Source organism: Aphidius gifuensis, linkage group LG3 (assembly GCF_014905175.1).
Source record: "Aphidius gifuensis isolate YNYX2018 linkage group LG3, ASM1490517v1, whole genome shotgun sequence".
Taxonomy (NCBI): Eukaryota; Metazoa; Arthropoda; class Insecta; order Hymenoptera; family Braconidae; genus Aphidius; species Aphidius gifuensis.
The window spans coordinates 1,721,998-1,734,911 of record NC_057790.1 but is presented as its reverse complement, the minus strand read 5'-3'; the positions used below and the strand labels follow the sequence as shown (position 1 = coordinate 1,734,911).

At 26.2% G+C, this 12,914-nt stretch overlaps 3 protein-coding genes across 5 annotated transcripts; 1 reads left to right on the top strand and 2 right to left on the bottom strand.

The window, feature by feature from the left end:
* Positions 1-83: 83 nt before the first annotated feature.
* Positions 84-3,513, bottom strand: LOC122851333 (myosin regulatory light chain 2). 2 transcript variants are annotated; one of them, XM_044150485.1, is made up of 5 exons: positions 2,500-3,513; positions 1,343-1,573; positions 1,093-1,273; positions 350-422; positions 84-265 (listed from the first exon to the last, which is right to left on the bottom strand). In XM_044150485.1, the coding sequence occupies exons 1-5, from the start codon at positions 2,500-2,502 to the stop codon at positions 112-114; spliced, it is 642 nt and encodes a 213-aa protein (XP_044006420.1). In that variant the 5' UTR covers positions 2,503-3,513; the 3' UTR covers positions 84-111. The 2 variants fall into 2 exon arrangements, with proteins under 2 accessions (XP_044006420.1, XP_044006419.1); XM_044150484.1 differs by having other exon boundaries at positions 350-425; positions 2,500-2,660.
* A 21-nt stretch (positions 3,514-3,534) lies between these two features.
* Positions 3,535-8,441, top strand: LOC122851330. Of its 2 annotated transcripts, XM_044150481.1 has the most exons (13): positions 3,967-4,166; positions 4,254-4,476; positions 4,552-4,859; positions 4,920-5,217; positions 5,293-5,742; positions 5,827-6,066; positions 6,142-6,483; positions 6,584-6,758; positions 6,823-7,206; positions 7,271-7,357; positions 7,431-7,565; positions 7,656-7,930; positions 7,997-8,429. In XM_044150481.1, the coding sequence occupies exons 1-13, from the start codon at positions 4,142-4,144 to the stop codon at positions 8,367-8,369; spliced, it is 3,315 nt and encodes a 1,104-aa protein (XP_044006416.1). In that variant the 5' UTR covers positions 3,967-4,141; the 3' UTR covers positions 8,370-8,429. The 2 variants fall into 2 exon arrangements, with proteins under 2 accessions (XP_044006415.1, XP_044006416.1); XM_044150480.1 differs by having other exon boundaries at positions 3,535-4,166; positions 4,552-5,217; positions 7,997-8,441.
* Positions 8,442-9,190: 749 nt separating this feature from the next.
* LOC122851329 (negative elongation factor A-like) lies at positions 9,191-11,734 on the bottom strand. Its single transcript, XM_044150479.1, has 4 exons — positions 11,483-11,734; positions 10,209-11,160; positions 9,915-10,111; positions 9,191-9,830 (listed from the first exon to the last, which is right to left on the bottom strand). Exons 1-4 carry the CDS (start codon positions 11,729-11,731, stop codon positions 9,495-9,497), a joined length of 1,734 nt encoding a protein of 577 aa, XP_044006414.1. The 5' UTR covers positions 11,732-11,734; the 3' UTR covers positions 9,191-9,494.
* Positions 11,735-12,914: the final 1,180 nt, after the last annotated feature.

Below are 12,914 nucleotides of genomic sequence, written 5' to 3'. Positions count from 1 at the left end.
ATAATGAAAGGAAAATTTTTATTTGTTGTTTGTTTTTTTTTTTGTTGTTTTTTTTTTTATTGTTTTTTGTATTAATATTAATGTTTTTTTTTAGATAGTGCAGCGTATGATTTATTCATCTTCCTCTTCACCTTTACCAGTCAACATTGCGATAAGACTTTGGGTATCAATTTGTCCTTTGTCATCAATGTACATATTATCAAAGGCATCATTGCATTCTTTTGCAGTGAATTTTTCACCGTATGTCATGAGTGCATGCCTCAATCTGTAATTAATATTTTTATAATTATTATTATTTTAATTAAAGTTGAGTATATATTTATTTGAACTATTTTTTTTGATAATTTACCTGTCACCATTGATTTTTCCATTGTTGTCGAAGGTGTTGAATGCATTGATGACAACATCGTCTTCATCCGATCCTGCTGTAACATCGCCAACGAGGCATAGTGAATATCATGGAACGGGCAAGGGTCACACAAGTGTACAAATAAACATATAGAGTGCAAGAACGATCATTGTAAGTAACACATGTTCAACAATTTTTTCTATTTTTTTTTTCAATTATTAATCACGATTGAAACACGAATAAATCACGACTAAAATTACTGATATTTTTCTCTTTTTTTTTCTTGTTATTTTGACATTTAAATTGGGAAATTTTTTTGAAAATATAAAGACATATATTGTGGAAGACATAAAAGACATGGAAATATTTTTTTAAATCATTGGGGTAACAGATAATAAGGTAAACATGAAAAACAATAGGAAAAAAAAATTATACATAAAAACACTTTTAGGGTGCACGTTTAAATATACATAAACAAATGTTTTTTTTTATAGAAATCGATATGAATTTAAAAATTGCGATCAACTAAACGTAAAAAAAAGTAGTCTAAAATAAAATGACGATTTAAAAAATGACTTTTAAAAATATTTGGCATTTAGTTGTTAAATATTTTTAAAAGTATAATTTTTTTATGATGATTTTAGTGTAAAAAAACGCGAATCGACTCTATAAAATTTTCTTTGACACCTGCGTGACTCTCACCCGTCACGTAATTTAAAAATTTAATATTGTCTCGTACGAACCTCCGGACATGCGATTTGCAAAGAGTGTAAGAAGTTGAGTGAAATTGATAGGTCCAGGTACTTCACCAACCATTTCATCAAGTTCTTTGTCAGTTGCAAGACGACCAACTGAATCAAATGTCATACGAAGATCTTCTTTACCAATAATACCATCTTTGTCTTGATCCATAAGTCCAAATGCCTATTATAAATTTTTTATAAAAAATTAATAAACACATACAATGATAAAATTGAATGATTAAAAAATTACCTCTTTAAATTCAGCAACTTGTTTTTGTGTAAACATAGAAAATACACTTGAACCTCCACGCTTTGCGCGTTTTGATCCTCGGCTACTTGCACGTGCCGAGCTTGTTGGTGTTGCTGATGGACTTTTTGGTTTTGGTTCTTCTTTTACTGGCTCTGGTGCTGGTGCTGGTTCAGCAGCAGCAGCTGGTGCTTCTTCCTTCTTTTTGGTCTTCTTCTTCTTTTCCTTATCAGCCTTTATTATTAAACAAAAAATAATTTATTTTTTTTTAATTTAACTGTCATTATTTAATTTAATTAAATATATTTTTGTAATAATTTTGATTGTCTTGTTCATGTAGATATATTTTTATTAAATAATTATTTAATTTATAATAATGTTCACCATTTTAAATTAATTTAAAGCGTCAAAATAAAAACAGTAATGTGAGACAACAGTCAAATCGATAAGGCGTATTTATAAAATTCAAATATAATACGATCCTTCTAATAATAGTCGCATCTGTTTTTAAATTTTCCTTTGCTGTCAAGTTAAGTCTCCGACTCTTCGTTCAACTTATATATATAGAACAAACCAAACGGGGTGTGTTTAAATTAATCCGCACTCCTCTCGAGTTACCAGTATTACATAATATTCAATTGCTAAATTTAACTTTGTACATAATTTTATTTAATCTTTATACTTCCTTGAAAAACAATTACGCATATTGTACATTACTTGAAATACCAAAATAATTTTATTTAATTTATTTCAAGATGATAAATTCAAAAGAAAATTTTGAAATATAAATTTTTATTTTTTACTAAAAATAATTGATAATTAAATCACAATTATATTTTTATAAAAAAAAATTATTTCAAATAAAAATTCACTTGCATATTTTGCAGTTTTTTAAAAAATAAAAATTTAATTTTTTAAACAATATAATTATTTTCACTTCACGCAATTTCACTAGGTTTTTTAAAAATTTATTATTATTTAATTTATTTATCCAAATTTTCACATGTTATTATTTATCAATACTTCATTTCACTCGTTTTTTTTTTTTAAATTTGATTTATCGAAGATGAACAAGAAGAAGAATAAAAAAAAAAAAAACTTATTAACTTGTATTTATTTATTTATTTTGGTTTTTTGTATTTTTTCCAAATTTTACTTACCATGTTTACGGTTGCGTTAGAAACAAGTAAAAGATGTTAGCGAGCTGGTTAACAACTAACCAACTGTCCAAATCATAGAATTGTGCTTGCCTAAGTAACTTCAGCAAGTACTATCCCCACCATTAAATTAACTTGATGAAGAGGGATGCTCTGTTTGTTTCACAGCATCTAAAACAAATTCATCTGACCATATTTAGTGCGACTCGAACTCAAAATAGCCTTATACCCCTTATACCACACTCTGTATTGACTAAAACGGTTCCGCACAGGAACCCAGGGAGAATAAATATTGTGCTTCAAGAAAGTCAGTCGATATCCCCAAATGATATTATTGTGTTTCTTCTAAGCTAAAATAAATTAATAACTTTTTTTTCAATTATTTATTTATCATTTTTAAATAATATTTTTCAGAGCTTTTTTATATAATTAATCGATGGAAATTAATTGTTGGTTTATTTAATTATTTAGTAATCCAAAAAACAAATAAACAAATTTATTTATTTATTTATTTATTTATTTATAATTAATATTACCAAAAAGTATGAAAATTATATTCAATAATAATCCAAATAGATCCACTATTTTATTAAGTAAAAAAATAAAAAAAAAATAATTTATTTTCTAATAGAAAAAAAAAAAAAGTATACGTTTTATGTAATAGTGTCGTTCTAAAAATTATTCCATTTCTCAGCTCATTTATTTTTATAATTTTTTATGGTGAAATAAGAGAGACCATATGATTTTTTAGAATCCACAAATAACTTTTGACAGATCATATAATGCTTGGATATAGCCTTCAATGCACCAATTTTTTTTTCAAAATATATTTTTTTATTTTTAAATTAGTTTTTCATAAAAATAGGCAAATAGTTATTCATAAAAATTAAAAAAAGGATTGTTTGAATTTTTATCTTAAAAATTCATAAATACATTGATTAAATTTTAAACTTTATGAATATTTAAAATAAAAATATCGATGCGTTGTCAACTGGTATATTGTTATTCACAACATCAGGTTTTAATACTGCAGATAAATTTTTTTTTTATTTTCTTTTTGCCATCTTTTCAAGGGTATTTGATACACATTAATATCTATTATCCTGCTCAATGAAAAATATGTTAATAAATTTAAATATTAATCCTAGCTATATTTATTTTCAATTTTTTTTTCGTTTCTATATTTAAATAAATTTTCTAAATTCAAGAAAAATTAATAATAATATTTATTGAAATATTATTCATCTCTCAATGAGTCATTCAGCAAAAAAAAATTAATTTTATTTCTATTGTATTTATAATAAAAGAATGACAAAAAAAAAAAAAACAAAAAAAAAAAATGATAATTTATTAATGAGAATAATAATTATGATAGATACTATAATATAGAAAAAAAAAATAAATAAATGCGTTTAAAAATGAAAGGCATATGAAGGTCAATTTTTAGAATGTAAGTAAAATTTCATTGAGATAACGGTTTTTTACTCAGCACCAAAGCCAACTGTTGGCTCTCTCGTTAGTCGAAACTTTCATATTGTTAACAGTGGTGTGCGTGAGACGATCGAAATACCAAAAGAAAAATAAATCAATATAAATTGTAAAATATCTATATCTTTATAAAATTATAAATGAAAAAATTAAAATAATGTGGTTGATATTATTTTCATACTGTAATTACAAATACATTATTTTACAAAAAAAAAAAAAAAAAAAAACAATTAAATAATAGATTTTTTATTGTTGTTTTTTGTTTGCAGTATCAGTTGTGAATTGTTTACAACTTACTTCTTACATATCATCAGGTGGTCTTCATGGTGAAATACATTTTAAACAAGGTCCTGATAATTCAGTGACAATTCATCTAGCTCTAAATACAACTCTTCAATATCCAGAACAACAGTGGCTATGGTCAATAACTAAATTTCCAGTTGATTATACAAAAATTGATGATCGATGTGATGATGAACATCTTGGAGAAAAGTAAATCATTAAAAAACATGTTGTTATTATGCCATTTAAATTATGATTAATATTTATTTTTAATTACCTTTTAAGGATCATTGATTTAACAGATATTTTGGGTCCTTTAATTCTTCCTGGAAATGAAACAAGTGTTGTCAATGTACCAGGTATAAATTTAACAGGAGAAAATGGATTATGGGGTAAAGGAATAATTTTAATTGATACATTATCAACAAAAATAATTTGTGCATCAATAATTGTACATGAAAAAAATTATGAAAAACATGCTGAGGCAAAATTTTATGGTCCAATATCTGGTAGTATATGGTTTCGTTGGCTTGGTGGTAATTCTGCATCATCAACAACAGATACAATAATTTATTCTGATTTATATCATACAAGTATTAAAAAAAATTCAACAATTAGCTTTACTGAACATAATTGGAAAATATATGTTACAGATATATTTGATAATAGTAAAGATATTAAAAATTGTAATACATTACAGTCAATATTTGATCCAAATAATCAAGGTTATGGTAAATCAATTGGTGATATTGATAAAAGACTTGGTAAAATTAAAATATCAAATAATAATAAAAAGCTCAAAAATACATATAAAGATAAAATGACTGAAACAATTCCAGTTGATGTATATGATTTATATCGTTCACTTTATATTATTATATTTCATGAAACAATGAATGATTCATTTTTAACATGTGCTAAAATTAAACCACGTAAAGTAATATTAACAAAGTGAGTACGTATAAAATATATATAATATTTTCAATCATTAAGTACAAGCTAATATAAATTTTTTTATAATTCAAGGAGTTTAATTAATTCACATGGTATAAAAGGTGAAATAACATTCACCCAAGAAACTCCATATCATCCAACATGGATAAACGTTACATTAAATCCAATTGATGATTTAGAAACACGTTTACGTTATGAAACAAAAACATCAGCATATAAAATTCATCAACTTCCACGTGATCCACTTGATACAAGTCATAAAATTGGTAAATCATGTTCAAGCACAAAAGAAATATTTAATCCTGTAAATATTGATGATAAAGCAGTACCACCACCAGGACTTGGTACTCAAGATCAATATGCAATTGGTGATTTATCAGGTAAATTACAAGGACGAATTGAAGGTATGAATCATCATGATATTCTTCCTGGTAGTGCCAAGTTAAATGGTATTTATTGGGATGTTTATTTGCCTCTATCTGGTAGTCACAGTGTTGTTCATCGTTCACTTGTCATTTACAAGTTAGTTTATTATTTTAATTTAATTTATTTATAGTGAAAAAGATTAATTTATTATTTATTTTTTTGGCTTTTTTATTGTTGTAGATATGATGAGATTAATAATAAAGACATGATAACTTGGATATGCAGTAATATTGTACCATATGCATCACAAACTGGTGGACCATTATCTGTACAAACAGCACAAGCTGTATTTCATTATCCAATTGTTGGAAGAATAATATTTCGACAAGTTGAAAATGAGCCGGATAGTGATACAACAATTATTGTTGAAAAATTAATTCATGCTGATGGTAGATCAACAAATAATTCAGCTGATCATAGGTAAATAAATTTATTCAGCTAACCACAAGTATATTAATTTTATCAAGAGATTAAATAAATAATTATCATCATCAGATGGATGATACATGATAATCCACCAGGCAAAGATTATTACAACTGGACAGCAAGATGTATAAGTGCTGGAAAGCCATACAATCCATATAAAATTGATTGGGATATTCTTTATCCAGAACATTGTACTATGAATAGATTAAATTACTGTCGTCTTGGTGATTTAACACGACATGGTCATCTACATATTGCTGGACAAAAATTATATGGACTGAATCTTACAAAAATATTATTCACTGATTCATTGCTACCATTGTCAGGACCACAAAGTATTATTGGTAAAAGTCTTGTTATTTATGATGATCATGGACCAGTTGCACGAGGTGAACGACTAGCTTGTACAATGTATTATATTTTAATTATTTATACAGTATTTAAATTGAGATATATATTTTTAAAAATAAAATATATTTAATGATAATAATGTTAATTAAAATATAAACAGAATAAGCAGAGTCCACAGAAATAAAGCTGTTGCTAAAGATTGGTTTGGTAATGGACAGCCAATTTCTTTACATGGAAAATTTGAATTTATACAACAAACTGAGTATGATATAACTGGTGTGGAGCTGCTGCTTGAAGATCTTGATGGAAAAACAAATAACTATCAAATTTATAAGGTAAATAATTGATAGATAATTAATTTATAAATTTAAATAAAAAAATATTGAATGAAATCTTTAGGTACCAGTTGAAATAGACCTGGAATTTCCATGTGAACCAACGTCACTTTACGATTCATTTGATCCTTTCAACATGAGTGATACTCTATCACCACCATCTGGCAAAGGAACCAATGATCAGTATGGAATTGGTAACTTAAGTGGCAAGTTTGGTACTTTGGAAAATCGATCACGATATAGTGCAACATTTAATGACACAACATTACCACTGTTTGGTTATCAGAGTATACTAGGAAGAAGTATAATAATACATAAAAAAGATAATGACTTTAGATGGGCATGCTCGTCAATTGAACGTGGATATGCACCATCTGAAGCTAGAGAAATACGAGCAATTGCATCTTTTCATCATCCATATGGATTTGCTTGGGGATACATTAGAATGGTAATGAAATTATTGTTGTTTTTTACTATTGTTATTTTATAATAATTGAGATAATTTATTACAGACACAATTGATTTACAATGACAACAGTAAAAGTGAAACAATTATTGAAGTTAAATTGAGATATCCTGGTGAAAATGATAAAAATACTGTGAGTATTATTAAAAGCTATTATGTATTGCAATATTAATATTTAAAAATATATTTATTATTATTTTTTTTAGACTAGAAATCACAATTGGGAAATTTGGGTTAATGGAGTTGGTGTTGATGCTGTGGTCAAGGTCAAAGACACACGCTGTGTTGCTGGTGGTTACATATGGAATCCATATTTTACTCAACTAGCTGATCCATTAAACGTAACTTTTTAACTTATTAACTTATTTTTATAGCCGTGGGAAATTAAATTTGTATTGGGTATTAATTATTTTATTTTTTTTTTGATACAGCAAGATCTTTACAGACAAGAGTGTGGTCCTGATTTACCACTGCGTTGTTATGTTGGTGATTTATCAGCACGTTTAGGACCAATTGATATTGGACTTGAAAGAAAAATTTTTATTGATAAAAATTTTCCACTTGAAGGAGTTGTTACAGCGGTTGGAAGATCTATTGTTATTTTTGATGAAAATTTTGGTAATCAAAAGCTAGCTTGTGCTACAATACAGCCGGATTATGATTTTATTAAATATGCTAATATTAGAAGACCACCAAGATTTGTTGTGTGAGTTATTTGAAATATTATAGGTTGATATTTAAGATGATATATTAGACTTTTTTTATATTTCAGACCACAATTTTTGGAAGACGTGAGAAAAGTTATGGGAATACCTGAGTGGATGTTGTCAGTTGACAGCCGAAAGACAAAGATTCTTCATAACGGAGCTTGCATACAGTTTTTATTGCATTTTAAGGGACCAATTGCAGGTAGATTGGAAAAAGATTTTAGTAAATTATTGGCAACTGGAAAACTGGATGAACCGAGTTTATCTATAACAGGATATATATCAACAAAGAGAAAAAAAACACTGGCATATAGACAATGTAATTCTCGTGATCCAAATGCAAATCGAAAAAATGATTCATCAACACTTGATGTTTCAGTTATTCTTAGGGTTACGTACTTATTTTTATTTCAAGTAATAATCTTCAATTCGAATTAATTTATGGAGGATAGAAATTATTTTTTCAATTTTGTAAATATAATAAAATAAGTTAATAATATGGAAAACCAATATATAAATTAAATGGATTCAAAATAATTTATACAAATTTTTTTTTATTAGGGAATTATATTATAAAGAGGTAAACTTTATAAATTATGAAATACCTCTTTTCTAATTATGTTATTCTAATACAAAATGCTATTTTTTTTTAATTTCGCCGGACAAAAAAATTTTTTTTATCAGGCAATTATGAAAAAAAGAGGTAAACTTTATAAATTATGAAATACCTCTTTGCTAATTATATTCTCCTGATACAAAATGCTATTTTTTTTTTTTTTAATTTCGCCGGACAAAAAATTTTTTTTATCAGGGAATTATATTATAAAAGAGGTAAACTTTGTAAGCTATGAAATACCTCTTTGCTAATTATATTCTCCTAATACAAAATGCTATATTTTTTTTTTAATTTCGCCGGACGAAAAATTTTTTTTATCAGGGAATTATATAAAAAAAGAGGTAATTTTTATAAACTATAAAATACCTCTTTGCTAATTATATTCTCCTAATACCTAAATCTAATTTTTTTTTTTTTAAATCCGCTGGAGAAATTTCAAATTTATTAAGGGATCATAAAGTAAAGGAAGTAAACTCTATAAAAAAGTAATACGTCTCCCGTTACTCTATGTTCTTAATACAAATGAATATAATTTAAAAAAAAAAAAAATTAGGCAATCAGAAAATCGAGGAGGTAAATTTTCCAAAACGACCGAATACTTTTTAGGTCGTTCTGTGTTCCTGATACAAATCAAATAATTTTTTTTGGCTTACAGGCAAACAGAAATTCGAAAGACTCTTCTGTCCGAATTTAATAATAACTAATAAACATTTCTTAATTTGTAAATTTATAATTTTTATTTAATAAATTTTTTTGTTTAAATCGTAAATTAGTCATACCTAGATATAATTAATCTGATAATTTTAATTTTTTTATTATGTATAATAAATGAACTAAATATTTATATTTTATTAAATATAATAATTTTGTCTTGTCAATGAAATTACATGAATATTACATGACGTAAATTAACCGCTGATAATTTAAAATTAGCGCCTGTCAATTTATCAATTGGAAGCAGTTGCAGTTGTTGCAGAAGGCACTAGCGAGTTTGTCGTAGCATTTTCATCAGTAACAATCCGTCTATTTTTTTTAATTCTCTTCCATTCACCATTGGTATAATTCATTTGAAAATGTGATTCAACAAGCATTGACATTGTTGTACCATCTTGTTGCACAACTTCTTCAATATTTTCAGATAACATTATTGTTACAATATTTCCTAATTTTGGACATGGATTTTCACGTGCACCAGCCATAAAACCAAGAATCAATGCTTTCTCTGGTCTTGTAACTTTATTTGCTGTTCTAAACATTTCTTGAGCTTCCAACATTTGTTCTCGCTAAAAATAAATATACAATTTTAGTTGTTATTCAACTGGGAAAAAATTAATACACAATTAAATTATTATTATTAAATATTTTACCGTAAGAGAAAGTCCTTTTCTTGTTGCTGCTGACGCATTTGCAGGTGGTGGATTTGTTTGAATACGAATTTGCGTAACTGTTTGTGTTGGCTTGATTGTCTGTACATTAACTGGATCAATTTTCTTAAGTTCAGGTGTTGTTGGTGTTGCCATACTTGTACTTGGTGAATTGTTTATTGTAGTTGCTGCTGCAGTAGCTATTAAAAAAAAAAAAAAACAAACATTATGAACAAAATTAATTTAATAAAACAAATATAATAATTTAATTTACAAATAACAAATATTAATTCTTACGAGTTGCTGGTATTGTTGATACTGAATTATTAACAATCGTCGCTGTAGCTGTGTATGTTTGTGGAGGTGCTGTTGTTATCGTTGCTGTTGATGATATAACTGTTGTTATTGATGATGATGCTGTTGATGCTGCTGCTGTTGCTGTTGTAGTTGTTGATGTTATTGTTGTAGGTGTAACAGCAACAGTTGCTGTAGCTGGTGTAACAATAGGTGCAAGTCCTTGTGCATATTCTGGTGTTGTTGATGTTTCAACTTGTACTGGACTTGTTGCAGTTGTTGCTGCTGCTGCCGCTTGCGCCTCAGCAACTTTCTTTTGTTGTTCTTCTAATTCAAGCATACGTTTACGTTTTTTAGCTTGTGCATAACCCAATGGTTGTTCAGTTATATCCAATAATTTAATACCACCACCATCTTTACGTGGTCTATTTGTAATTGGTGTTCTATTATTATATAATGGTGTTGATGTTGATGAACGAAAACCACTTGTTGGTGTTCTACTTGGTATACCTCTTAATGGTGTTGTATCAGTCATTTTTCTTGGCATACCACGACTTCTAATTGGTACTGTTGGTGCTGTACTTTTTTTAATATTATTTGCAGCATCAGCACTTTTTTGTAATAGCTCAGCTCTTAATGATGCACTTTTTGGCTTTCGTTTTAATACAAAATGACGTGTTGGTGTTGGTTGTTGACCAACAACTGATATTAAAGCTGTTTTATTTAAACAATGACATTCAAGTGGTAACATTGCTGAATCATTTTGTTTTTTTAATAATTTTTTTAAATCATTAACAAGATCACCAAATATTGGACGATGTTCATCAAGATCTGTTATGTCTGTATTTAATGAGCCAGTTGATGGAAATGTTTTCATCGCTTCCGATAACATTGATACCCATAATTCACTGTCCAACGATGCCACTTCAATAATTTCTTCCAATTCTGTACGCCACTAAAATAATTAATTTAATTAAAAACCATTATATTTAATTATCATATAAACACAACACACACACTTTTTTCTATCCCGCCAAACACGCAGATGGCGCTGATAAATAACATGAGGATTTTTTGAGGTAAATAAACATTTATTAATTATACTTATTTATAATGATTAAAAAATAAAATAAAAAAATCAAAATAAATGCTTTTATATAAACTAATTATTTAGGTAAAATAAAAAATTAATAATTTATTATTTATAATTTATCTAAAATAATGAAATTTAATATATAAAAAAATTTTTTTTGATAAATATAAAATGAATATCTTACCTCCTCAACATTGCGTCTTGGTATGTGAAAAAATGATAAAAGTAATTTAAGTTTAACTTGTGTTTGTAAATCTGGAAAACAATCCTTGATATTTCTAAGTACTTCAGTATTTAATTGTGAACAAATTGAACTTCCAGTCCAACTGTCATTTGACGTTCCTAATTTGTTATGAAGCCACAACGACGTATCACTGTCTCTCACATTCGCCATATTGGTCGATGTTATTATGAGTATTGAAATTTTATTCATTATTATTTCTATTATAAAGGTTTGTGTACACTGTACATACAACCCCCCTCCCCCCAAATTTGGAGTGACCAATCACAATGCTAAAAAATATTCTGCTAAATTTACATTGGAGCATTGAAAACTACCCAAAATAATTTTTGATAATTTCAAACAAGCATATTAATTTAAAATTAAAAAAACATCTATACTAATAATAAATATTTTTAATAAAATAAATCAAGTATTTATTTGAAAATCTTATATATATAATTTTATTTTTCTTTATTACCTTGAAATTTTTTTTTTTCTGCAACAAGTTGATCCAAAGCCCTTATATATTTATTTATATATTTTTTTTTTTTAACAACCAGTCATTTGGCCACTTGAAAATAATTAATAATAAATTACTATTAAAAATCCATAAATTAGTGCATTACAAAATGCACATGATTGCAAATTTTCTTATAATTATTTTATTTATGTTAATTTATGCAGCATACACTATATAAAAATGTTCAATCCCCGCTTATTTTCGTCACTTTAATTTTTTTAAATGTTCATTATTTTCATTCTCTTTTATATATATATATATAATTATTTAAAGGTTCTTTTATTATTCTAATGATGATTATGAAAATGCTAAACGAATTTATTTTATATAAATTAAAAAAAAAAGAAATTAAATTCGGCAACCTGTTTGTTGGAATGATTGTTACCTTTTTTAGTTTTAGTTTTTTTTTTTTTTCTTTAATTATTAATATTTATTTATTAACTAGCTGAAATGCTACTCACATAAAGTTTTTTTTTAGATCCCGCATGTATTTCTTCATCTTGACAATATTTTCAAACTTTTATTTAAAGAAATTTTCGAACAGATATGTTCCTTTTTCTACGATAGATCTTTGTATAATGTATTTTTTTTAATTTTTTTTTTTTTAATAAGTAATTGTGATCAAATTTATTTAATTGTGTGTTGTTTTTTTTCTTTCTTTATTTTTTTTTTATTTTGAAAAATAAAAAACAAAGAAACATTCATCCACAGATCAATTGTCTTATAATTATTATTTGCAATATAATATACTCAAGTATCTTTCTTTCTTTAATATATAACATCGCAAAAAATTATTCATCATAAACTAGTTATATATCATTAATTTATTTATTCAAAAGTTGATTTATCATTTTCATCACTCGATAATCATTC